Source organism: Rhamphochromis sp. 'chilingali', assembly GCF_963969265.1.
Source record: "Rhamphochromis sp. 'chilingali' genome assembly, chromosome: 15".
In the NCBI taxonomy this organism is placed as follows: Eukaryota; Metazoa; Chordata; class Actinopteri; order Cichliformes; family Cichlidae; genus Rhamphochromis; species Rhamphochromis sp. 'chilingali'.
The window spans coordinates 1,282,373-1,308,927 of NC_137942.1; the positions used below are offsets into that span (position 1 = coordinate 1,282,373).

At 45.8% G+C, this 26,555-nt stretch overlaps 1 protein-coding gene and 1 long non-coding RNA gene across 4 annotated transcripts; both read left to right on the forward strand.

Moving 5' to 3' along the window:
* The first annotated feature begins 162 nt into the window (after nucleotides 1-162).
* On the forward strand, nucleotides 163-3,078 carry LOC308411674. Its single transcript, XR_013974439.1, has 4 exons — nucleotides 163-429; nucleotides 640-727; nucleotides 1,412-1,452; nucleotides 2,248-3,078. It is a non-coding gene; the product is annotated as an uncharacterized lncRNA (long non-coding RNA).
* Nucleotides 3,079-4,482: 1,404 nt separating this feature from the next.
* Nucleotides 4,483-24,595, forward strand: LOC308412150 (uncharacterized protein). 3 transcript variants are annotated; one of them, XM_080906292.1, is made up of 5 exons: nucleotides 4,488-4,880; nucleotides 13,169-13,763; nucleotides 15,072-15,171; nucleotides 16,921-16,991; nucleotides 20,904-21,294. In XM_080906292.1, the coding sequence occupies exons 1-4, from the start codon at nucleotides 4,632-4,634 to the stop codon at nucleotides 16,952-16,954; spliced, it is 978 nt and encodes a 325-aa protein (XP_080762418.1). In that variant the 5' UTR covers nucleotides 4,488-4,631; the 3' UTR covers nucleotides 16,955-16,991; nucleotides 20,904-21,294. The 3 variants fall into 3 exon arrangements, with proteins under 3 accessions (XP_080762417.1, XP_080762418.1, XP_080762419.1); XM_080906291.1 differs by lacking the exons at nucleotides 16,921-16,991; nucleotides 20,904-21,294 and adding an exon at nucleotides 23,879-24,595 and having other exon boundaries at nucleotides 4,483-4,880; XM_080906293.1 differs by lacking the exon at nucleotides 16,921-16,991 and having other exon boundaries at nucleotides 4,492-4,880.
* Nucleotides 24,596-26,555: the final 1,960 nt, after the last annotated feature.

Genomic DNA, 26,555 nt, shown 5'->3' on the forward strand with positions numbered 1-26,555 from the left:
TTTACTTTTCACGCTGCGCTCCACGCTCTGTGACCGGCTACAGAACAGTGTCAGGATCGCAACAGGACTTCAGCCAGCATTACCACAAACACTTCCACAGGGTTGCGTCCTCAGCCCCACCCTCTACACCCTGTGCATCATACTGAAGTTTGCAGATGACACTGCAGTGATCGGTCGCATCACTGGTGGGGACGAGGCGGCTTATAGGAGAGAGGTGGCCGGTCTGTCATGGTGTGAGGACAACCTCACCCTCAACACTGATAAAACAAAGGAGATGATAGTGGACATGAGGAAGAAGAGGTATGATATTGGTATGATCCGAGCTCAGACACTAAGCGACTGAGCGAGGGGGCGGGGCAGCTGCTGCCTGTGAGTGCGCTGTTGGAAAAACGGAGCCAGGCAGACAGAGGAGAGCTTAAGTTCGACCAGGTAACAAAGCAAATCATTCGTACCGTACAAATAATGTAAATATGACGGTGAATCACGAAAGATTGATATGAAACTGATCACTTGACCAATATTACGTTACTCGCTCTTCAAGTGAATCAACAAATGGCGAAATGAAAAGCCGAACAAATGCTATTTTTTTTTTTTTTTTTAGAGAGTCTTAGCTTACGTGTGTTTATTTCATATTTTCAGTTCTTACCCTCCCCGACTAAATCGGTTTCAGTTATGCACTGAAACATAAGAATGGACATTCGAGGCTTCTTTCAAAGAAAAAACTCAGGTAAATGTTATTTTATATATTATGCTTTGTATGTTGTTCAGTATATTTCTATGCAAAACAAGAGGGATTTCAGTACACAGCAGGATATTCACATTTGTAACCAGATATTTACTCTTTATGGAGAAAACATTTTTACTGCACAACATCAATTTAGAGTAAACTTTTATTTTAGATAAATATTGAAATATCTTTTGAATTAGTTAAATGTCAGAATAAAGAGAGACAGAGCTTCTACTTTTATCACTTTCATCAAATGTAGGAGTACATGTACACTAAGTTTATTGTTAATTAATAAGAAACTCCAGACGATTCCATTCTGAGCTGAAGAAGCTTCTGATTGGTTCGTAGAGTCCATGTGAGTAAACTGGTGGCACAGCTGTGGATGCATATAAGGCAAAACACAGAGCCTGTTTCTGTGACATGGGAACATCAAGAGATGTCAACAAAACACCAGGAACAGAACTGTGGAGCTCCATAAGTGTGGCTCAGTTTGAATACAATTTGGTGCCATTTACAATTAAGAGATACAGATAGTTTCTCTCTTTACTCTTAAAGTTAACAAATGTGTTTTTATATTAATCTAAAAAATAAACATTTAGTCTGATTTGATGTTACAATTAAAAAAGTGTTTTTATCTGAAGAGTTTGTAAATATCTGTATAACTGTATATTTGATGATTGTCAGCACAAAGAGGGAGAGAGAGGAACAGAGATGAACAAGAGCAGGTGAGACACACGTGTTAGTCAAATGGTTGTTTACCAGAAGTATCAGCGTATCATAGGTCCTCATGTATCTCGTACCTAGTGTTTCTTTTTAGGTTTGTTATTTTTCAAACTCTATATTTATTAAGTTCTGCAGCTTGTTTGCACAACGAGGATAAATAATTATATAAACTTTTCTCAATCTAAATATTGTACTTTGGTAGAATTAAAAAATAAGTGTAGTGCAGGTCTATGATGATTTTTAGTGCTGCTATCATCTAGTTCTGATTCTGGTTCTGTCTTGGTTAAGTCCTCAGTAGTCCTGATTTTGAACTGTTGTAGTCCTGATTTATTTCCGGATCAGTTCTGGGTCTGGTTGAATTGGGGTTTAGTCCTCGTGTCTTGATGCAGCCCCGACTTTGTTCTTTCTTGCTGCTTAATTAAAAAACTAGTTTAAGGTGTCCTGCACATGTGATATATATTTTTCCCTATATGAAGTCATTCTTTTTTGAACAAAACTCAAAACAGAGCCAATTAATCTTTCAGTCATTTCAACCCCCCCCAAATCCCACATGCATACTACCCTTTAGGGCTAAGCCCCGGGTGTTTCAAATGTCTGGCTCCGCCTCTGGTTTAGGAGTGTGAAAGCTACTCCTCCTTCCCCACAGCCATCAGACTCTTGAACCTACCTCAACTGCAATTTGCACTCTAAGCTCCTTTGTACATGCCTTTACATTGACAACTGCATACCTCACTTGTCTTCATTTACTATTTTTATCCTTATTTTATCCTAATAACTTGTCTTATTTTTATCCTCAGTTTGTTCCTTCAACCCTACCAAACTTGTGTGTGTGGACAGCAAAGGAAGAATTTCATCGCACAGAGAAATTTCTTCTGTACATGTCACACAGTGGAAATTTGTATTTATCTTGTATATTGTTTTTGTTCTGATTTTGGTGTTTGTTTGTGGGTGTCGTTTTGTTTGCATGGTTTTTAGTGTTTTATGTGACATGGTTTTTATCCACTGTGGACTGGCTGCACATGGGACAAATTAGCTGATAGGGACCACCTGCTGAGGCAGGGGTGTGTCCAGAGGTGGCCTATCAGCTGTGTAAAGACCTTTTAAAAACAGGCTAGCTGGGCACTGAAGAGAGAGGCCCCAGACTGGAAGGTTAATGCGAGATGGCCAGTGTGATGCGGCGACCCAGTCCTGACCTCATGGAACGGCAACAGTAAGAGACGACGCGTGTGATTGGCAGCAGGGCAGAGGTTCTGGCCCCTATTTGTTATGTTACAGGACACCGACGCAAGGGGAGCTGTGGCGGTGGTCGCATGATGGATTCGGGTGCAGAACGCAAGCCGGGCTGGGAAGTGATGGGCCAGCGGAAGGACAAGAAGATGGGAGGCTCTTTCTTGTCTGCCGAAGACGAGGCTGGCGTGGACTCTGCTCTAAAGAAGGAATTCCTGGCCTGCTGATGGACCCATAATGAACATGTGGCATAATTATAGCAGGGGGGGGGGTTTAGTGAATGTAGAAAATGGTAGTTTTACGGGTTTTAGAATTGTTTTTAGTAGAGAGCAAACATTTTATTACGTACATTTTAAGGGTGTTTTTATTTGTGCTCCCTGGCCCAGTAATAAACTGTTCCTGATCAGACCTGCTTCCTCGCTGTGCCCGTGGTATCTGACTCGCTTGCTCCCCCTTGTATTTTAAAGAATCTTTCTTTTTAGCGTGACATTCTGGCGCGACCGCTTTAGTGTCGCCGCGCGTTACATACACATGACAATAAACCCTTTAAATCTTGAATTGTTTATGCAGCCCAACAGGATTATTAAAAATATGTTTTAGAAAATAAAATGCATCGTTTCTCTGGGCTTGAACCTGAAGCTCGTTTTCTGAAGTGTTTCAGGAGAATTTAATAATCAGATTTTTAAAATGTGCTCTGCAGGTAGGAGATGTGTATGTTAAAATCTGAACTGCCACATTATTAGGTACACCTCGTTAGTACATCCATGAGACTCCGCCCTCAGAGGGACCAACAACCCCGCCACCGTCACATCACCCTGATGCTCAGGTTGAACTTCAGCGGCTCGTCTTCACCATACCTGCGTGTGAGCAGCTGCTGCCATGTGATTGGCTTATTGGTTCATTATTTAACAAGCAGATAACTAGGTGTGCCCAATCAAGTGTACGCACACCATTTATAACCTTTGAAACGTCTGCTGGTTGGCAGGCTTCTTGTCTGTTGTGTTTTAAATGTGGGAAACAAAAAACATTTAAAGATTTATTTAGTTAGAACACAAGTTGATCTTTATTCTCATCGTAAGCACCGCCGAACTTGATGTGCGACCATTAGAATGAAAGAGCAACAGAAAAGAAAATATTCAGTCATAAATAAAAAGAATAGATAATAATTCTGATAATGGCAGCGGAACAGATCCTAACAGGTATTTCAGACTCGCACTCTGACTGCAGGTATTGCACAGGAAATGCTCAGCACGTGACCGCTTAAAGCTGTTGTTCAGCCTGATGGTCGGGCTGCAGTCCGAGCAGAGCTTCCGGTGCCTTTGAATTCACTTTAAAGAAAAGAAAACTAAATGCCCACGCAGACACTAGGCTTGGGGCTTTGCTTTGGTAAGCAGCTTATCTGCTTGAAAATTAGCCCTCGATGCCTCTTTTACCCCTTTGTTAACGACTTTTATTTTGAAATATCTAACTGGGTTTACATGCTGTTTGTAGGGTTTATAATTTTTGAAACCATTCTTCAATGCTGTGGTAGCCTGTGTGTCAGATAGTTTAAAGTTGTATAAGTCCTGTTCATTTGAACAAGAAGCCGGCGAGTTATTGTGCCCTACATGTCAGGTCTCTTATTTTGAAAAGTACAAACGACTGGTTTGTATTAAACACTCTGAACCCGCATTTGAGTTTTCGGTCTTTAATTTCGAAAACCCACTTGGAGTATTTTATTTTGAAGCAGATCCGGCTGCTGCCCCTGTGTGTGTGTGTGTGTGTGTGTGTGTGTGTGTGTGTGTGTGTGTGTGTGTGTGTGTGTGTGTGTGTGTGTGTGTGTCACAGCTGTTGAGGTCAGATTGTGTGAGGAGGCGGGATGAGGCTCAGTGTGTGATCGCAGCCTGATTAACACACACGGTCCTCAGCCTCCTCTTGAACAAACACACACTCCGTGACTTTTCGGCTCTTCATCATGGACTTGGACCCCGCCGTCATCGTCCCCGCCATCCTCTTCACCGTCGTTGCCATTTATTTCGCTACGTCGCTCCTCAGCAGGAAGCCCGATGTCTCCTCCTCGTCTGCCGGGAGCAAGAGGTCCAAACTCGGGTACGGAGACGACCTTCTTCCACAAGGAGCTCTGGAAGAAGAGCCCGAAGCCTCCCTGCGACCAGAGCCTCCAGCTCCGAGCGTGGAGGACATTGGGGCGGCCGAGACGATCCAGGTGAGCTCCATCGATGCTGTTATTGATCAGACTGGTGTTTGTTTGTTTGTTTGTTTGTTTGTTTGTTTGTTTTGTTTTTTTAAAGAAGCGGCTACTTTTAATTGATAAAACGCAGATCTACGAACCCGGGAAATGAACTTTAGTTCCAAAACTGATCAATAAGCAATAAAAGATGTAAGAAGTACAAACGAGACGCAGTTTGTAACTGCAGCCTGTCAGACAGGAGCCTTTAATGCCTCAGTCCTTCAGTTTCATCACCTGCGTCTGAAGAAGGCGGTACCAGATACTTTAATCATTTACTGTCACTTTATATAAACAGATGATTAAAAAGAGAATAACAGCAAACACCAGGTTATTGTTTGTCCACAGGAGACATACTCTCCCTATCTCCCCCTCCCTGTCTCTCTCTCTCTCTCTCTCTCTCTCTGCCTCTCCCTCCCCCCCGTCTCTCTCCCTCTCTCCCTCCCTCTCTCCCTCCCTCTCTCTCATATTGGCTCCTTTTCACTGGATAAAGTTCAGATAAACTTTCTCATTAAGGTAAAATGATGTTTCCTCTGTAACAGTTTCGGACCAAACGCAGTCGATCTGTGTTCGTGTGTTTAGGTTAACGGTGATTGGCTGAAAGCATAACTGGCAGATCAGACAGAGATGACAGGAAGCTGCTGTTTATTCAGTCTGATTATTGGAGGTGATGGCAGGTGCTCCTTTACGTCCACATGAACTTCCTGCTTGAATCGGTTTATTTTAGTGGCTGTTTGTTTTTGTTTTACATCTTTATTTATATCGACTAATCACTAACTAACATATTAGTTACATATCAGTGAAACTGCAGTTATCACAGACTGTATATGGAAAACGGACGTCGAGATACTGACTGTTGCCATCTTGGTTTTTTAAACCAAAAATAAAAGAAGGCTAACAATAGCAACCTTTAGCATTACTTTAGCATCACAAAACCTTATTATTATGTTACGTTGTGTTTTTCTATCATTCTGTCACTTCGCTGCTCTTGTTTGCACATTTGCACGGGCACTTTGTTTCTGCTGTCTGATAACAAAAAAAAAAGCTTCCTTAGATAGTTAGATAGTTTGTTTGTTTGTTTTTTCTTGTTAATTTATGCTGTAATTTATGTTAGGTCAGTCTGTCTTGTCTCTGCTAGCAGCTAACTAGGCCTCTTAGTTAGCTAGTTTAGTGTTTTCTGTTAATTTATGTTGTAAATTTATGTTGCATGTAGCACCTTGGTCCTGGAGGAACGTTGTTTCGCTTCACTGTGTACTGACTGTATATGGTTGAAGTGACTATAAAGCCAACTTGACTTGACTACTTCTCAGTAACAGCCAATCAAAATCTAGCTCAGCCTTATTGGACAGTTTGTTGGTACAGGGACCTCACAGCAGACATATTATTGGTCACATGATGTCATTAACAATGCTCCCAACCGCACAAACAGGTCCAGAGGTCCAGCTCAGGTGAAGCTAGCAGATGCAGGAGCCTTAATGCCAACATTAAGCTCTCTCTCTCCCTCCTTTTGCACAAGTCGAGCAGCGTGTCAGGTTACATTTCACTGCAGGTTATACTTGTATAACTATGCGTGTGACGAATAAAGAGTCTTGAATCTAAATACAGTTTAAACAGGTGAGCTATAAACAGGTGTTGTGAAGGAGGAAACGATCCACAGAGGCCGACAGTTTGTGCATCGGGCTGTGAACATGTGTATTTCTGCAATAAAGGTTTAACATGGGAGCCTCTAGTGGACGTGAGAGGAACTGCAGCTTGTAGAGCTTCATTTGGATGTTTGGTTGCCCCGAGTTACCACCTGCTCTCCTCGAGCTACCTGTGTGTGTTGCTCTGTGAGTGATTAATAACCGTCCACCAGTAAACGGCGGGTGCACTCTGGACTGACGACTGGAGGCCCGATGCCCAAACATGGTCACCACCTTTTCCCTGTGATTGGTGGATTTGCTTGTGCACACTCTGACTCGTCTTTATGGAAATGTTGAACTGTTTTTGGGAGGGTGGAGTGAAATGCACACACAAGCTGTGGTGTTGGACTCGTTTGAATACCTGCTGATGTGAGAGCTGTTAAACATGCAAACCATCTGCCCGCCGTCTTTAAACAGCCTGCAGAATGTGTAACAGGTCTCCGACTAACCGTCTATATTTGGTGCCAGACACTAACTCCACACTGACACCACCTGTGGGTGTGGCGCTGTGGCGTGGGCATGTTTGACAGCTGTGAGCTCAACCTGCTGATCCCACTTTTTAAATCCAGCGACTCTGAGTTGCTGAGCCTCCTCTGATAACGTTACCCAAGCACACCGAGCTGCAGCTGTCAGGCTTACTGTACGACTGCCGCAATGCATCGTGGGCCATCTCACAGCGTTCATAAAGGACGTCTGTCTGAGAGCTGGAACACAGCGAGTGTTGTTTTCTGTGTGGGAGTGACAGCAGCACAGCCAAAGGGACACTGGCTGCACTTTCTATTTTACCTCAAACTTACATTCAGACAGAAGGAAGAAAGTTTGGGAATCAAACCCTCAGCCTTCCTGCTCCGTAGATGTGCTGTGGAAGAGTTTCCTGCTCTGACCGTTGGAATAAAACACTGTTTAGTTTGGATTATTTGACTTAGTCAAATGATCATTTTGCGGTGTTAGAGCTGGGGACCAAAACATAAGGAACATTATGTTTGGGAAATAATTATTCTAATTAGAATCATTTAAATATTAATTTAACATTTTACTGCCGCAGAGGAAAGAATTAAGACGTTTAGATTTATTCCAAGAAAATCCATGAAGAATATTCAAGTTTTAAAAACACGTGTTTTTATTTCACTGTCAGCTGATGCTTGTGCTGATTCTGATGTTCATGCAGAGACTAAACAGCAGAGCTTCGTCTCGTTCCTCCGGTGAAAGCTGCACAACGTGAGCTCACTCACATCTCCATAAATGGAGAGCTGCTTCGCCACGAGCGACACACTTTCAAAGAATGAGGAAGGAGAGGAAATGTTAACCAGCTCTGAAGAAACAACTTTCACTGTTGACTTTGAGCTAAAGATGTTTCCTCTGTGTCCACGTGTTAAACGAGAAGCAGCACTTTTTCCAGCCCGAGCACATCAGCTCAATAAAAAACTCTTTATTGCATTAATCTGGGCACAACGCGCTGCTCTCTCTGTGTTTGCCTTATCTAGGCTGCAGTCTGGATGGAGGTGGAGTAACGTTAACAGAAGGATTAGTCCAACATGCTAAGCAGAAACATGTCACAGAGTCACGCCGGCTGAACAAGAAGGAGAAATCAGGCTGAGACGCATGAAAACAGCTCTCGGCCAGATATGCCACTCGCTGCTAGAAAAACTGACCTGCTGATAGTGAAAACTCAATTTTATTTCACAACAACAGTCGCCTCAAAGTGCTTTATACTGTAAAGTAGACCCTACATACAGAGAAAAACCCAACAATCATATGACCCCCTATGAGCAGCACTTTGGCGACAGTGGGAAGGAAAAACTTCCTTTTAACAGGAAGAAACCTCCAGCAGAACCAGGCTCAGGGAGGGGCGGGGCCATCTGCTGTGATTGGTTGGGGTGAGAGAAGGAAGACAGGATAAAGACATGCTGTGGAAGAGAGACAGAGATTAATAACAGATATGATTCAGTGCAGAGAGGTCTGTTAACACATAGTGAGTGAAGAAGAAACACCCAGTGCATCATGGGAATCCCCCGGCAGCCTACGTCTATTGCAGCATAACTAAGGGAGGATTCAGGGTCACCTGGTCCAGCCCTAACTATATGCTTTAGCAAAAAGGAAAGTTTGAAGCCTAATCCTGAAAGTAGAGATAGTGTCTGTCTCCTGAATCCAAACTGGAAGCTGGTTCCACAGAAGAGGGGCCTGAAAACTGAAGGCTCTGCCTCCCATTCTACTTTTAAATACTCTAGGAACAACAAGTAGGCCTGCAGAGCGAGAGCGAAGTGCTCTAATAGGGTGATATGGTACTACAAGGTCACTAAGATAAAAAGAGCCGAGGTTTCAACAGGATGTGCTTGAACTCTGGGAGGAAACAGTGACAACGTTTGGTGTTTCAGGAACAACTATACATGAAATCAAACACGTGGGACTCTCGTCTTCTTTGGGTTTTATCAAACTGAGCAGCAGCGAGTCGTGGAAGCTGTGAGCCGTTCTCTCCAGCCTGACATACCTCTGCTGGTATTTCCCCCGGCCTGGCGCCGTTCCTGCCTCTCCTCCTCCCTCTGAGGCCTGCTCGGCTCTGGCTCAGTACTCCTCTGCTCCACAGAGCTGCTGGCTGGGCATCAAATCCGGGACAAAACAATGTGGTGATTACACTGAGCTTGGCACCGTCACCCTCACCACCACCGCCGCAACCACACCCTGTCCCCGCCCGGCCTCTGAGAGAACTTCCTGGTGTTTATTGGTTGTAGCTGCTGGCGCTGGGGAGGAGTTTGCTCTTTATAGCACCACCAGAGCCTGAAACAGAGGATGTGAAAGGGCCGGTCTCAGCGATTGGCCTCACACTCTGAATCTAAATGTTTGTCTCACAGATGTTGGTCTGTATGAGATGAAGTAAGATGATCTGTGTGAGAGGACACGGTGGAAGCGTCTCCGTCGTAAATGGAGGTGGAGTCAGCAGCTGAAGTGGAGATAGGGCAGCGAGCAGGAGGATAACAAAGAGTCTGTTCACACAGAGGCTGGAGCGCTCGCCTCGGCACGCTGCCCTCAGCTGAATCATACTGGGATGAAATTTATGGGAAGACCTGCAAATGACAACTGTAGCCAAGCAACCGTCTCCAAAATCAGTGGAGCAAGAATTCTTATATCAGATGAGACCAAATCACCTGCAGTCTGTAACATCCACGTGGCCCAGCTGGTGGATTGACTTTATTCTGATTAATTACGTTTTTCTTTTTCATTGTAAACTTTATAATCTCATATAACAGAAGAGCAGAGCTGTGTTCACAGCGTCCAGCTGCCTTCAAACAACACCAATAAGCCCTCATTAACATTTACCTGCTGTGGCTCCACTGTAACATTACGTGACAGCTTGAAGTAATCAGCTGACCCATCCACCCACCCCGACCTCCTCCCTGTCTCACCGAGCTCCTCGTCTGCTGTCAGAGCTGCTGTATGCGGTTCAAAGAAAACCTGAAGGCTTGTTTTGTAATTTGCAGGTGTAAGAAACTGTTTAAGAAAAGAAGCAAAGCAAAGCTTGGAGGTTGAAACGTTTGCATCGTGTGTCCGACGTCTGAGTGATCTGTCCGGTTTGCTCAGGTAGCTCAGTGAATTCCCCACATGCCAGCTGAGCTGATGCTTCCTCTGCGCCTGTTATGGAGCTGAAATGGCTTTTAGGAGCACAGCACTCAGTGTAATGTTACAGATATGCTTAGCAGGACGTGCTCTCAGAGGTGGTGAAGGCGGCGGTGACTGAGCCTAATCCACAGTGGAAGAGCTTGTTTTCCAGAATCCCAGCTTCAGCCTTTGTACGTTCTAAGTTCTTGCAATCATATCTTATAATGACTGTTAATGAGTTTAGAACATGGTCCCAATTAAAGAGCTCACAATCCTAATTTGGTGTCATAATCTGTTCTGACTGAATGAATGCAATCGCTCGTTTGAAGTCGGGCTACGAACAGAAAGCAGAAAACCTCCCGTAGCAAACGTCTCATCCCTTCACTGCATATTCATATCAAAAATAATCTGTCGATAGAGTTTAAGTCGTGTAAGTTTGATGGTTTATGTGCCGATGGTAAATTGGTCACACATTAACTTTTGTGCTGCCTGGTAGATACGTTCTCCAAATTAGGAAGTTGATGTTTGTTGCATGAAAGGACGCCGCTGCACACAATGACCTCATCACTCCTTTAACAAACTGTTTTCTGGTTTAGGCCCGGAGTCCAAACAGGGCCCGTCCTCATCGTTCTGCTGACTCACAGAGCGATTTAATGAGCTGCATTTAGCACCGTGGGTATTTCAGTGATTCAGAGCTCAGGAATTCAGAGGAAGAGACCCGTGTTTCCGGCTAAACAGATGCCATGCCAGTGTGAGGCTGTGATGGAGGGCTGCTGTGAGGTTAAGACAAGCGTGCACCAGCTGTCTCTGTGGTGAGACCAGCAGCAGACTGTGGGGTCTCTCCGGGTCAGGGCGAGACCGATGGAGCAGAGCGGGCCTAAAATCAAAAAAAGATTTCTGCCTCCATTTCTCTGGGCTCAAGATCGGTTAATACTCATAAAAATGGCCATTTCCTAGAAGACGTGTCACATTTTTGTTCATATGATCCAAACCTTCTAGTTCAGGGGCTGTTATGGTCCGCCTCATTACAACACTCAGACTGTGACACATCACTGTCTGACTGACTGAATGAGTGCGGCATCTCGGTGAAGTGTTTGTTGATGTGTGAGAGCCTCATGTAGCTCACATAAGGCAGTGTCCGAGTCCGCGTGAGGCGGAATGTAAACAGTGCAGGCAATGACCGCAGTGAATTCCCGAGGGAGATAGAAAGGGCGACACTTAACGATCAAAAGCTCCAGATTGGGCGAGCAAGAGCGTGTGAGTGGGGAGATGTTTGTGCTGTCGCACCATCTGTTGTTCACCATCAAACACACTCCACCACCTCTTTTCTTCCCCGACTCCATTGTCCTGTCCATGCAATAAACCGGAAAGAACCCCGTCGGCTGCACGGCGTGGTCTGGTATCGCTGGGTTCAGCCAAGTCTCGGTGAAGCAGAGGAGGTTGCAGTCCCGAATGTCTCTCTGGAACTTGATTCTGGCTCTGAGGTCATCAAGCTTGTTCTCGATGGATTGAACATTGGCTAGCAGGATACTGGGCATGGGTGCGCGGTGTGCGCGAGCCCGTAGCCTGTTCCTGATGCCGGCTCTTTTACCTCGAGGCCGTCGCTTAGGGTCGCGTCCTTTGTTCTCTCTCAGGATCTCCTTTGGCCAGGTTGGGTCCGGAGTTCAATCTTCTGTCAGTGTGAGCAGGAAACTGAGGGTTCAGTTCACACACCAACAGAGGAAGATGTTTGCTGGTCTGATGAGTCACGTTCAGACGGTCAGTTTGGAATCAACATGACAGCATGGATCCATCCTGCCTGTGCTCCGGCCGCTGCTCGTGTGATGGTGTGGGGAGGTTTCAGTACCAGCTTAGTATGGTTTACACTGCCCGAGTGTTGCTGCTGGCCGTGCCCATCCCTGTATGACCTCAGGCCAGCTCCAGGTCTCAAAGCTCAGATCATCTTGGACTGCTTTCTAGAACTCGGCAATGAGCTCACTGTACGCAGTCACAGATCTCAGTTTAATAGAGTTCAAAGTTCCATCGTCTCCATAAAGCCTTCCAAGTGTTTGGTTTCTTTAACCCCTGGAGGGTCCTAGAAAAATGCATACACTATTGGGCTTAGAGCCACAAATCGACCCAAGACCCTCCAGGGGTTAAGGCCACAAGCGCCTCCTAAAGACGAGGACAGGAGGAAAGCTTGGATGGTGGTATGGCAGAGAGGCTGAGGCAGAAACCAGATCTGCTGCTTGGATGTCGATGTGTGCAACCTCAGCACAGACAGGTGCAACAGTAGAGCCAAATAGGGAGGTCAGCCGCTAAATATATACCTGGGTATATATAGTACATACACTGTACATAGCTGTATGGATGAGCTGCTGGGTGTCAAGGAACGGACAGGTTAGCTGAGGAGGGTTTTATTTGTCCCAGTGTTGCTGTGGAGGTGCTGCGAGTGACAGTAATGACCTCCAGATGAGTTGGTCTGTGCAGAGGTCATTACAGGGAGTCCACATGTGTCCAGGTATTTTTCATTGCTGAAGTATAAGTCTTCCTTCAAGTCTGGCTGATATTACATTTCTCTGCTTCATGAAATTCTTGTTTCATGGCGGTTGTTTGGTTTTCCTCTGCGGCCCAGATTCAAAGCATCTGGGTTCGGTTCCCCGAGTCAGCAAAATCCAGCGCCAGTGAGATTTGAACAAGCAAGACAATATTTGCACATTGACGGGTTAACTGTGCTCTTACTGTGTAATAACGGTCTGTAATCCTAAAAAACATTTTGTAATAAAGGTCTTTAAAGTTATCAAAAACCAGCCTTCGTGAAATCTGTTTCATTTTCTCAAAAGCAAAAATTACTTTGAATTACAGGATGACGTCATTCATAAACTTTCCCAAAGCACATTCCAGACTTCAGCAGGTTTATCGGGTTTATCTCAGTTTTGACAGTCGGCGAGCTGCTCGTTCCACTGTGACGTCCACTGCTGTGAACTGTTTTCATAATCTTTCTCTTTTCAGGCTGTCCCAGAACCACAACATGTCCCAGAACCAGCGCAGATATCAGAAGCTGAGCCGGAAGCAGCAGAAGATCCAGAGGTCACAGAAGCAGTCAGAGCACCAGAACCTGTGGCAGAACCAATAAAAGTGCCAGAGACAAGAGCAGAGCAACCACCAGCACCAGAAGCAGTCCCTGAACCAACAAAAGAGCCAAAGTCTGTTCCAGAATCAGTCACAGTATCAGAACTTGTCTCTGAAGCTGTGTCAGGCCCAGAACCTGTTCTCGAACCAGATGAAGCACAAGAAGCAGCAGCAGTGTCTGAACCCATACCAGGCTTGGTATCAGGCCCAGAACAAGCTGCAGAACCTACCCCAGAGTCCAAACCTGTAGCAGAGCCCTTATCAGAACCAGACAGGTCCCCTGAACTCATATCTGAACCCAAAACTGTCCCAGAACCTGTTACTGATCCAGAACCTGTGCTCGTGTCTGAAGTGGCAGCCCAGAAGTCCGCTACTGAACCCGAAGAACCGCTTGAGCAGATTCCCAGACCCAATGAAGGTCTGACAGAACCATCACACAAGCAGGAACCAGAACCAGAGACCATCCTGGATGATGGTAAGTCTGCTAGCTGGACTGTGCATTTCTACTCTTCTGTCTCTGTTCAGAGAGGTTTTGGTCTTAGTTGACCTCGGTGGACCACATGAGTCCAGAACTGGTTTTATTTCTTGGCCAAGGACTGCCTAGTGTCTAAGTTTCCAGTAATTAAATATTAGGAGCACCCCGAGGCTCTATCCTGGGGCCTCTTCTGTTCAACATAAATTTGAAAAGCCAAACTTGTTAAAAAACCTGTTAAATAATTCAGTACAGCCTGTGTACTGATTTCTTTAGTGAAGAATGATGGTTCCTCAATTTCGCTTTATTTATTTAGCGCCAAATCACGACAACCGTTGGCTCAAGGCTCCTGAACGTCTCAATGCCAACACCTCAAAAACATTTGCTTTGAACAGTGACATGTGGTGTAACATGTATGTGACAATGACATTGGTTCAGTATATCTGCTGCTAAAACAGACTAAACGTGCTGAAAGTTTGAACCCGCTGTGAACACTGAAGCTCCCACATACGTGCTCTGGGTTTACGTGTCAGCTTCGTTTACACTGAAGACAATCTTTGAGCAGAAAACTGAGGCCAGCAGCTGCACGTCACAGATAAGTCACTTCCAGGAAACATTAGGAGTGTACACAGATGCTGGGCTACTGAAATACAACGTGTGACCCAGAGGAATATATTTTAGAACAGCTGATTTGCTGTTAATGAATCAGCAAGGAGGAAATCCGGCTACTCCCTGTGATCACTGTGACCTGCAAGTCTGGATCAGTATCCAGGTTCATGCATGATGCACAACCGTGCTCCGTGCGGCCGGCTGTCGACGCTGGCTGAGCCAGAGCGTGGTTACTGTATCAGCCGGCGTGCGTAGAGGTGAAGCAGCCATCTGCTGCAGGAGGATGATACTTAATCTTGAACAGGCAGCAAAGCTCTTGGCGTGCAGGCTGACTGCTCGCCATATGACCTCCAAGCTGTCACGCAGCAGCTGGAGCGACAGGTGCGTTTGTGTGCTCGGAGGTTATTGCTGCACAAATACAGTGGCAGAAATGATCAACCACAGACTGCCGTGATGTGACCGCTTGGACTTTGCTTCTAAGCTCTTTTAAATCTACAGTAAGAACTTTTCACCAAAACTGTGAGTCCTGCCGCTCTCGTTACTTCATGAAAGAAAACAGAGATGCACTTTAGTTGTTAGTCACTCAGCAAATGAATATAAAGAATAAAAAAAAGAAAAATCTTGTATTGTCAGTATGAGCTGATGAGTTAGAGCTGACATCAGCCAGATGCTAACATGTCTGCGCTCCCTCTGCTGTTCCAGATGTGGCTGCAGCTGCTGATGTGCTGAGCTTCACCCCGGGAATGAAACAGAGTAAGATGGCAGTGCTGATGACCCAGGAGGACATGGAGGAGGAGCAGAGGTTGGTTTCCTGGCTGACAGTTTCACTGCATGCTAACACTGACCTTGGTGCTGTGTGCCGTGATCACGCTGTTCTATCCTGCATGGACGGGTCGGCTGCACGGAGCAGCCAAAGCTGATTGGCTCCTTAAACCTTTCTGACACTCGGCGTGGAAGATTTGATGGAAGAGCTCAGGAAACAAAAAACAGCTGTGGTTTCATTTGAACTCATCAGGTTTTAATTAACCAGCTATTGTATGGATGTGGTTAGAGAGCTGTCTCTACCAGCACGTGGCTCAGTGTGGACAATGCTGTGTGTCAGTTGAATGCTGATTGGTTAAAAGTGGGCGGGAACAGGGAAGGGCGTGACGCCATGAATGGGAGAAGCAGGAAAGGTGGAGACTTGAACCCACCGACAGTAAACGGCTGCTTCGTGTAGACTGGGCTCGGTGTGGAACCAGAACCATGGCCTCCCTTTGCACCACCTCAGGTACACCTTTGTCGTACCTGTGCTGGGAGCAGCTCTGCCTCTTGAGGCTCTTTACACACTCCTGTGTTTCCATCCCAGCAGAATTTTAACTGAGGCAGCTGATTATTCAAATCGAGACTTTTGCCGAGGACTCGGTCCGTCCTCGCTGGAGCGAGAGAGCGCTCTGGTTCGTACATCCAGAGCAGCTTCTGTCTCCTCCGTTCGTGTCTGTTCTACGCGTCCTGAGGCTGACGCTGTCTGAACGCAGTGTTATGTAATCTGCTGCTACATGCTGTCTGTGCCCGTCTGTGAGCCTGCAGCTGGACGGAGTTCCCGTTGCTTCTTTGTTGAATCACAGTTAAGTAGAGAAGCAGCCTGCGGACGAAAGTCTGGCAGATTTCACCGTTTTTATTTTCTGCTCTTGTCGGTGTGGGGCGTGCACGTCTGCAGCGCTCTGATTGGACACTGGAGCTTTGTGTGGCTTGGTGCTGCTGCTGCACTGTGTTCCTGGAGCAGGGGAGGCCTCTCTGTTCTCAGTTTGCTGAGAGAAGCTTGTGCAGAATCCTCGCCGAGCATCTGTTAAACTCTGAATGTTTGCTTCCAGCTGCGCAGTGACCTTACCTTTGTGTTCAGTCTGACCCCAGCCTCGTCAAACACCTGGAGGCCAAAACCTTCTGAGTCAGGAGAAACTCGAGAAAGGGCGAGTCCCTCCAGACTGAAGGTCGCTCCTCACTGTGGGACACAGAGGCTTGCACAAAAGATGCTAACTGACCACAAACAGTCATTTTTCTGTCCTCTTGTAATCAGCTGTCATGCATCATGTGATGGATCTACGTTAGTGCATGAGGTGTCTGCATGCAGCTGCTGCATGCAGAGAGATGGGCGTGTTTCAAAGACAGATACAGCCAGCGCTGCAGTTTGTTTTGCACAGGTTTGGGTCAAAGTTCATCCCTGATTGGTCCCAGTCCTGCTGCAGCAGCCTGATGCGTCCTGTACTGGGACTGTTGCATCCTTATTCATCAGAATACATGTTGTGCATACTGGGAGGATCACCATCATGTGACACCTGTGATGTGCTGCTCTCACTTATAATTTGGTTATGACGCCGCGTGCATGTGTCTGATAGCCGTGTTCAGTTACACACAGAATCGTGATCATCAAACTTTTCATTTAAGCTTCTTTTTATATCCGCCCCTCCTGGAATATCCCAGCATGCACCAACCTTTTTTTTCTGGAGAATTTGCACGTTTTTCTGGATTGTATGAGTGACGTGTCTGACAGCCTCCACCTTTATCTTTCCAGGATAGAGCTCACGTCTGATTTTACCTCTCTGTAATCAGCCTCAGCAGACTCAGTGTGCTAGGAAGGAGCTGGTAAGGAGAATATCCCCTCCCTGAACCCTCAGCCCTGCCCGTCCTTAATCACCCCTAACGCTGCAGCACAGATAGACTGACGCCGACATTCACAGTGAGAAACAGAGCAAATGCAGCCAGTTAGATCAAAGCGTCCAATAAGAAGCTATAAACTGATTAACGTCTGTCCTGCAGAGCCGACAGCAGCTGCAGGTTTGACGTCTCTCATCTGAAGTTTCTTCAGGAGAACAAACATGTTGATCAAAGCAATTAAATGTGCTGGAGGAACATAATTAAAGAGCATCTGTAATAACTGCAATGATTTGATTATTTGAGTCAATCTGCAAAATGACGATAAAAATAAACTCTGAGAATCAGCGTTTACAGAAGCCGTCGTGTGATTCGCTTCAGCTGCAACATTAAAAGAAAACAGAATGTTACTAAAGGGATATTAAAGCCGTGCGTGTAGCGCCATTGTGGTACTTCTTTCACTGTGACCGTGGAGTCTCCTCCGTGGGGAGGGTCTGTGTTTGTGTCTCCCGTGGACGTTCGGGTCCAGCTGCTGGTTGGGTCCCTGCTGACACTGAGAACATGTTTTTGTGTTTTCTGCCCACGAGTGGGCGTGTCCCAACTTTTAATCGTTTCCTGTCTCTGCAGTGAGATATTCTGCATGAGGTGCTGATGACTGATTATTGATTGGTCTATCCCTGCGGCTGATGCTCCTCCCTGTTTCACGCTCATTCCTCTGCTGTTGGTCACATGGTCTGTGTTTACACCAGCCCGCCGCTCCAGACAGCGGCTGCTTATCCTCTTATCATTATTGTCCTTCACCGTCTGCTAACAGGAAGCTCAGCCCCGCCCCTTTAACCTCCCAGCAGTGTACCAACTGAGTGTGACCCAGCAGGGACAAAAGGCGGCTGATGTGGGTCACATGTTCTCTGTGGGGATAAAGGAGACGCTCCACCTCCAGCTGCAGCAGGAGCGCGCTCAGTGTTGTGAGGCTTCACGAGCTTTTAATCTAAAAGAAAAGAGCGCCGGGGTCACGTGACCACGCTGGGGCTGACGTGAGTTTCCCAGGCTCCAGGGTTGGACGAGCTCTGGGAGCATTTTCACAGACGTGTGATGGGAACTCTTTGAGTCATGTGAAGAAGATCAGGCTTGGTGCTGCAGTCACAGCGTGGACGCGTCCTCAGACTCCCCTTCATGTGATTCGGTCCTGCTGTGCGCTGCCTTCTTTACCTCAGACAGGTGAGATGCTCCTCTTCAGTCCAGCCGCTGACCTCAGACACACAGCTTTCATTATCTCCGTTACTTCAGGGCTACTGCCTGTTTATGGAGGCAGAGGTGTGACTGAGAATCATTGGATTTGGTTTTTATTCCTGGTTCATGTTTCCTGCCAGCCCGTCTCTTTGTCCTGCGAGTATCCGGTCATCTCTGATTCAGTCTCCAGCTTTCACACACACATTTCCTGACCTGCATAAACTACTGGAACACTTGGTTGCAGAGGCCACAGTAACTCGATTTTACTGTTCGTCTGCCTCACAGACGAGTGGAGCTGCAAACTTTGAGAAAAGGCCTGAGAGCAGACGTCACAGCTGCTGCCTCGTCCGGAGCAGTTTAATTTCTGGGTGTGGACTTTGATATCACTGCTGCTGTGATTCTAGCAGCGGGCTGCCAGACTTCATATCAGCCTCCTGCAGAAACTGTGCAGCGTCAGAGCAGGGTTACAATGATTCAGACGGGGTCCTGGAGGCGCTTAAACACATCCATAAAAATAGAGGTTGAATCATTTAAGCCAAACAGTTCAGCGCTTTATCCAAAGCACAGGAAACCGTGGCCCATAATTAACGGTTGCTGTTATGGAGAAAACGAGCAGTTTGATGGAGAGTCCTCCGCCTGCGTCTGAGCTCAGTTTCTTTTTTGGACTTTTCCACTGCGCGCAGCGTGGAGCTCACCAGCGCCCTCCTCTGGTCAAACACACCACACATTGAAAAGAACCATAATAATACCTCATATTAGTATAATCAGCTGTCACACAGTCAACGTCAGCCTGGACCAGGACACTGTGGAGTTCCCCACCCCTGTCATATGGAGTATTTTATTCCACGCCGACCGTGACGAGGGGCTGCTGAAGCAGAGAGCGTTTCTAAACGTGTTAGTGACGCATGTTCAGGTGCTGTTGAAACACAATACAAGCTTTACTTGTTCCACGTCCTTCCTGTCGCGACCCCGTGGGGATTTATGGGGATGAAGCGCGGGTCGTTTCATTGCTTCAGTCGTGGTGAATGTGCAGCACTGTGGACTCGCCATCTTTATTTTGACCTGTGGGAACTGGACGACTGTCATCAACATTTTTTCCTGTTGAATTTTCTGTATTCTGATCCAGGTGAATAAATAATTCCCGGGTGGAGGTGTGTTCTGTAGCTGGAGAAACACTTCTGAGAACTTTGCTTTGTGGCTGTAGCCTGAGGCAGCAGCTGCTGTCTCACCTGTGCAGGTGAAGCGTCGCTGTGGACCGGCTGCTCATCGAGCGCTCGCCTCTGCTCGTTTATTTCTGTCTTCGCTCTGGTCTCGTCACATCTGTCAGCTTCTGTCCAGCTGTGCTGCTCGCCTGCTAACCCTGCATGCTGCCTGCTACGGCTCAGCTAACGGTGAGTGCCGCCCTTTGCTTCACCTGTCAGGAGAGCCGTCATTAACCATGTTAGGCAACGTGTCCATGAGTCGAACTAGTTAACCTAACTGACCTCTGACTCTGGTCGCCTCGATCAGCTGGAGTCACTCGTGAAGGACTTTCCACTGAACTGTTAGCTCAGGCTTCCCGGTGACCGCTCAGCAACCTGCAGTCAAGGAAACGCGTGTTGTCTCCGACTGGAGGGTGACTGTTGCCTAGGTTACATCAGCCCCAAAGTGCTGCACCTAAAACCTGTGTGTGTTTTATGTTCTGGTAGCAGACCTCTGCAGTCTCCTGTGGTTCGCACTCAGTGTTGCCAACTCCCCAGTAAGGAAAATCGCTATTGGTTGTCCTAAAAGTCGCTAAATGACGTCATCGCCTAATTTGCATAATTGGTCATGCTAATCTAATTGCACCTATGTTGTTGGAGAGAGAAATAACATCGTGGAAGAGACATAAAGGGAGTAAAAACGTCCTAAATGCAGTTAGAATTTATTTAGAACTACAAATTAAATTTCTTTTAGCAATTATTGTTTTTTTAATGTCACAATTCCAACCCTGCTCCTTTACCCGGGCTTGGACCGGCAAGTGACCCGAAATAGGCGCTCTGGTGGAGTTACTTTGTGTTTGTGTTTATAAGTAGTTTTAAACCTTGTGATCCACAAAACAGCATAAGAGTAAAAGAACTGACTGCGTTACAGCACCCGCTGCTTGTTGAGAGTAAAAGCCATACGCGCTTTCACGTCTGAAAACTCGCTAAATATAGCGACAGAGTCGCTAAATTGGCAACACTGTTCGCACTGGATCAGACTGCAAACACCAACCACAGGAAACAGAACATTTGCTTTCAAAGTAAAAGTTGTGCCTTATCGCTGTAGCCAACACATTTCATGCAGCTTTTACTCTGAAGGCGAGCTCTGCCACAACAGCTCAGTGAGTCGTTGACGACTCGTTGCAAGTCGGCGACTTCTATGCAAACTACGAGGCACCAAAGCAACCTGGAGGAGGTTTTCGGTGCAGCACCGTTTACTTCTCTGCCCAAAAAACTTCAGCATCTATAAACCTGAATATTCGAGTAGAGTCAGTGTTGGCGTTAGCATCTCTCAGAGCTGAGGTGACTCCAGAACAACGTCACGTTAAACTGCGCTAACTCTGGTGCGTGTTAGCGTCACCGGGTTTAGATTTTCAGACGGTTTGAGTCATTTTTACAAGTTTTCCTGTAGTTGTGATCTCAAACTAGTGTTTTCTTTGTGTTCTTACAGCTGATCTGTGAGGATGAGGGGCTCTGAAGAGATGAGATAAGACCCTGCAGGAAGTCCTACTTTCTTCTCTTGTTGTTGAGTTTTGAGGTTTGAGCTGCTTGTGAAAAGCAAACGTCTTCACACCAAAGTGCCTTCAGGAGTTTCTTTTCCGTCTGCTTTTCGTGTCCAGCTTTTCTGAAGCAAACAAATTAATTATGTGAGTGAATGTTAATGAAGTTAACCTCAGTATAACCTGGTTCTCACTGCTGGTTTCAAATGAAGAAAGAAAATTAGACGACAAGCTGCAATAAAACGTTCCTGCTGGCTTCAGTGTTCAGTTGTGATTTTAAAAGTTAACCATGAAATAAAAGCGTGAAACATGTTGTTGATTCTTTCTGATCTTCATCCATCCATCCATCCATCCATTCGCTTCCGCTTATCCTTTTTCAGGGTCGCGGGGGGCGCTGGAGCCTATCCCAGCTGTCATAGGGCGAAAGTCTTTCTGATCTTTGTTTTGTAAATTCTGGATTATTAAAAGTACTTTTGCCCATTCTTGATGTTTGTTTATTCTTTCCTGTTTCCTGTTTTTGCTTCAAAGTTTAGGTGGAGCTGACAGAGACAACAGCACCATCAGGTGGTTGTTTAGAGGCAACATATGAAAAACTAAAAGTGTAACCACAGACGACACAAAAAATGAAAGTCCCTCCAAATATGGCAAACCTGCATTAAGATGTCCTCTGGCTGTAAGAGGTCAGGAGGTGAGCCTGCTGCTCAGCTGATCTCTGAGCTCGTCCAGCCTGTCGGGTTGATGAGCTCAGAGATCTCTCACTGAGAATTTAGGATCAAAAGTGATGAGTGACGAGTCTGGTTTCAAAATATCAAGATGCAGATGATTGAAACGCTCCTGTTTTATCTCAGCCTCAAGACCTAACAGAGGAGGGGCAGACGAAATACTGTCAGCTTACAGCCACTGCTGGGAATCATCAGTGGAAACACTTTCAGAGACGTTTGCAGTGCCAGAGTCTTTGGACTGGTTTCATTTAGCTGGATGTGTGTTGGAGTTAAAACTGCTGATTAATGAAGAAAATCAAATTTTGATCCACATGCAGTAACATCTGAAAGATTCTGATTGGCAGCCTCATTTTTCAGCCTGACGATGATCCCATACACACTGCCAGCGCAGTGAAAGCATGTCAACACACAGTGGAGCACTATCAGTCATGGATGGGCCTCCCCAGAGCTGGAGCTCAGCATTCCTGAAGCAGTGCGGAGACCAATGTTCCCCCCAAGCTCCACGCGTGCACAATTCTGCACTGCTGCACGGCCTCTGCACACAGAAAAAAATCTACCTGAATTGAAATTAAAATAAATGCGTTAACAATTCTGTTCTTCAGTGTTAGTCAGACAGTGACTGGCTGCTCCTGTACGGGATCAGAACGATGCCGCCTTATCCCACATTCGTATATATGCAGCCAATCAACGTTGACAGGCTATGACAGCGTCCTTATGTGCCGACACCGCTGTTTTAGCGAGCAAAGCGGCGTGTAGTGATGCGCGAATCATGAACGAATCGTTCAGTACTCGAGAATCACTTTACTGACTCGTGAATCATGATTCACAAACCCAACTGACTCACTGACTCATCCCTGTTGCTGTTAGCAAACTCATTTCATTAGTAGAAATGTATCTAGCTTATAATTAAAATTGTGGAGAAAAACACAACATCCAGTTTCTTAACAAAAACATTTCTGCTCTGAACATGAAGAAAAAACCCTGAGTAGAAGCTCACATCAGGACAATCGCTCCTCAGTTCACAGTAGCATCGCTCTGCTAACTAAGTGTAGTCAATAGTTTTGTTGTGTGTCAGAACAATGAGGCGCCTGCTGAGTGTCACAGGTGTTACAGCAGTGACACATCTGCTGCTGTCAGGCCTGCAGGTATCAGGCTGATGTTCTCCTTCATCTCATAGTGGACAGAAATTATTTTTTGGAGCGGCACAAATAATTTGTGTGGCATCAGATTTGATGCAGAACAGCTGATTGTTCTGTAAATAGTTTGAAATGTTTGTTTAAAAAACGCCTTGGCTGCATTTTTAGGTAAACAGCTGCAAAAAAACTTGTTGTTTGCATTACTCAGTTACTTTTTTGAAGAAGTAACTATATCATTACCTGCCCAACATTGGTCATTATTTACTGTATTTTGCAGAGTTACAGACTCTCTAACAGACCACAGACTCAGAAGTCAGAGCTTTATAAAAAGAAAAAAAAGAAAAGAAAGAAAGTTGTGTTTTCAAAATTGGAGTTCAAGTTATTTTTACTTCCAATAGTGTTAACATGCTGCACAGGTCATGAACAAGATTTTTTTAAATTTTCATTGTAAGTGGGCTAAAGCAGTTAATTAAAAGTAGTGTAACATAAATGTAAATGCTGTAATTTGATTATTTTAATGAACCATGCATGGATTCGATGCTGGCGTGACCGTGTGCTCACGTCTGCTGTTGCTCACTGTGGTCCAAGTGTCCGCTCAGGGAGTTTGTGTGTTCAGACACATGAAACATTAGAGGGAACATTGGTAGGGACATCCTGAGGCAGAAACATCCAAAGAAGAGCTCTGAACGTCCTTCAAGAAGCCTGGAGAAGAGATCCTCAGAGAGCTGAAGGATGATGGTGCTCACACCAAACATTCATTGTCAAGCTCGTTGGCTGAAGACTTCAGCGCAGTACTGTCTAATGATGTGCTACCTGGTTGCTAGCTGCAGGCAGCTATGTAAGGCTCAGATGGTGCAGATGGTGAGACTGTTAGCTGTTTGCAATAATCTGGTTCATTCATATTGAAATCATTCAGTGAACATCCAAACCCACTATCTGAAAACACCTGAGCGAGGATCAACAATAAAAACGATCCTGGAGGCTAAACTGTTAACCGTGTGTGTGTGTGTGTGTGTGTGTGTGTGTGTGTGTGTGTTGTGTGTGTGTGTGTGTGTGTTGACATCCCAGGGTGCAACAGGAGCAGCTGGCGGCCATCTTCCAGCTGCTGAAGGCGAACCAGGAGGTGACGGAGGCCGACATAGAGGAGCAGCTGAAGCTTTACTCCCTCTGAAACACGAGAGACGCCATCGATCTGTCCACTCAGGAAGTCTATCACCATGACCACCATCACCAGCATCATGTCTCCAGACTGCAGCTCGCCATCTGTCAGACTCTAGGGACATCACTTCCTTCCAAAGCAATGCTAGGCTAAATTGTAGTAGCAGTTTGAAGAGCGCGCTAATGGAAGCTGGCAGGCTTCAGATTCATATTCATGGCAGACACGTGAGTGCGGCGGCGTCCTCGTGACGTTTCCCCTCAAACCGCTTCATTGGCTCTCGTCTGAGAGCTTCTGACGTCACCAAAGACCAAAAAAAGAAACAGTGTGTGGGATGATTTCAGCCTCAAAGCTCACTGAACTCTTTTCTACGTTAACTCTGTAAAAAACATTTCAGTGCTCATTAACAAACATTTTTCAAATATTTGCTGGAAATATTGTTATTTTAAAATAATATTAATGGAACATTTTTGCATCAAGATTGTCATGAAAACAACTTTTTTTCCGTCCACCGTTCATTTTTTATTTCATAGTTCATTTAAAGCATTTATAGTATTTTTAATTAGTTTTCATAATAATAATAAAAATGTCCCCAAGTGTCCCCCGAGCTGTGATTGGCCTCCTACTCAGGTCTGGCTGCTTCTTCTTCTGTCGCTGTTTTTCTGCACTGGAGCATCTGCAGTCACAATAAAGCTGTTTGAAATCTCGCAGTTGAGTTAAGTGTTATATTTTCCTGCAGGAAACGACAGAACACGCTGGGATGATGTACAGTGGAGCAAAAAAGTATTTAGTCAGCCACCGATTGTGCAAGTTCCCCCACTTAAAATGATGACAGAGGTCAGTAATTTGCACCAGAGGTACACTTCAACTGTGAGAGACAGAATGTGAAAAAAAATCCATGAATTCACATGGTAGGATTTGTAAAGAATTTATTCGTAAATCAGGGTGGAAAATAAGTATTTGGTCACCTCAAACAAGGAAAATCTCTGGCTCTCACAGACCTGTAACGTCTTCTGTAAGAAGCTTTTCTGTCCCCCACTCGTTACCTGTATGAATGGCACCTGTTTGAACTCATCATCTGTATAAAAGACACCTGTCCACAGCCTCAAACAGTCAGACTCCAAACTCCGCCATGGCCAAGACCAAAGAGCTTTCGAAGGACACCAGGAAAAGTATTGTAGACCTGCACCAGACTGGGAAGAGTGAATCTACAATAGGCAAGCAGCTTGGTGTGAAAAAATCAACTGTGGGAGCAATCATCAGAAAATGGAAGACATACAAGACCACTGATAATCTCCCTCGATCTGGGGCTCCACGCAAGATCTCATCCCGTGGGGTCAAAATGATCATGAGAACGGTGAGCAAAGATCCCAGAACCACACGGGGGGACCTGGTGAATGACCTGCAGAGAGCTGGGACCAAAGTAACAAAGGTCACCATCAGTAACACACTACAACGGCAGGGAATCAAATCCCGCAGTGCCAGACGTGTTCCGCTGCTGAAGCCAGTGCATGTCCAGGCCCGTCTGAAGTTTGCCAGAGAGCACATGGATGATACAGCAGAGGATTGGGAGAATGTCATGTGGTCAGATGAAACCAAAGTAGAACTTTTTGGTATAAACTCAACTCGTCGTGTTTGGAGGAAGAAGAATACTGAGTTGCATCCCAAGAACACCATACCTACTGTGAAGCATGGGGGTGGAAACATCATGCTATGGGGCTGTTTTTCTGCCAAGGGGACAGGACGACTGATCCGTGTTAAGGACAGAATGAATGGGGCCATGTATCGTGAGATTTTGAGCCAGAACCTCCTTCCATCAGTGAGAACTTTGAAGATGAAACGAGGCTGGGTCTTCCAACATGACAATGATCCAAAACACACCGCCCGGGCAACAAAGGAGTGGCTCCGTAAGAAGCATTTGAAAGTCCTGGAGTGGCCTAGCCAGTCTCCAGACCTCAACCCCATAGAAAATCTGTGGCGGGAGTTGAAAGTCCGTGTTGCTCGGCGACAGCCCCAAAACATCACTGCTCTCGAGAAGATCTGCATGGAGGAATGGGCCAAAATACCAGCTACTGTGTGTGCAAACCTGGTAAAGACCTATAGTAAACGTTTGACCTCTGTTATTGCCAACAAAGGTTATGTTACAAAGTATTGAGTTGTATTTTTGTTATTGACCAAATACTTATTTTCCACCCTGATTTACCAATAAATTCTTTACAAATCCTACCATGTGGATTCATGGATTTTTTTTTTTTCACATTCTGTCTCTCACAGTTGAAGTGTACCTCTGGTGCAAATTACTGACCTCTGTCATCATTTTAAGTGGGGGAACTTGCACAATCGGTGGCTGACTAAATACTTTTTTGCCCCACTGTAAGGCTGGCTTTTGTAGTCCATCCTGTAGACAGTGTAGTTTCAGCAGTGCAGACATGATTAAGGAGTCCAGCGTAAAAGCAGTCTGCTTCTCCTTTCCTGAGTCCTTTTAAGTCTCTCCTTCACACCTTTCCTTCACTCCATGGCCTTTTCCCACTGTGTGGAAACTGATCTGGAAAAGGAGACTTGAGTTCATGTCGGGGCAGCTGGATCAAC

What these genes read in the sequence shown, in the direction of transcription:
- LOC308412150 (XM_080906291.1), top strand. Translation starts at nt 4,632, where the DNA reads ATGGACTTGGACCCCGCCGTCATCGTCCCCGCCATCCTCTTCACCGTC. An exon ending in AGAGACCATCCTGGATGATG is followed by an intron (nt 13,764 to 15,071) that starts GTAAGTCTGCTA and finishes CTGCTGTTCCAG; the next exon opens with ATGTGGCTGCAGCTGCTGAT. An exon ending in GACATGGAGGAGGAGCAGAG is followed by an intron (nt 15,172 to 23,878) that starts GTTGGTTTCCTG and finishes TTGACATCCCAG; the next exon opens with GGTGCAACAGGAGCAGCTGG.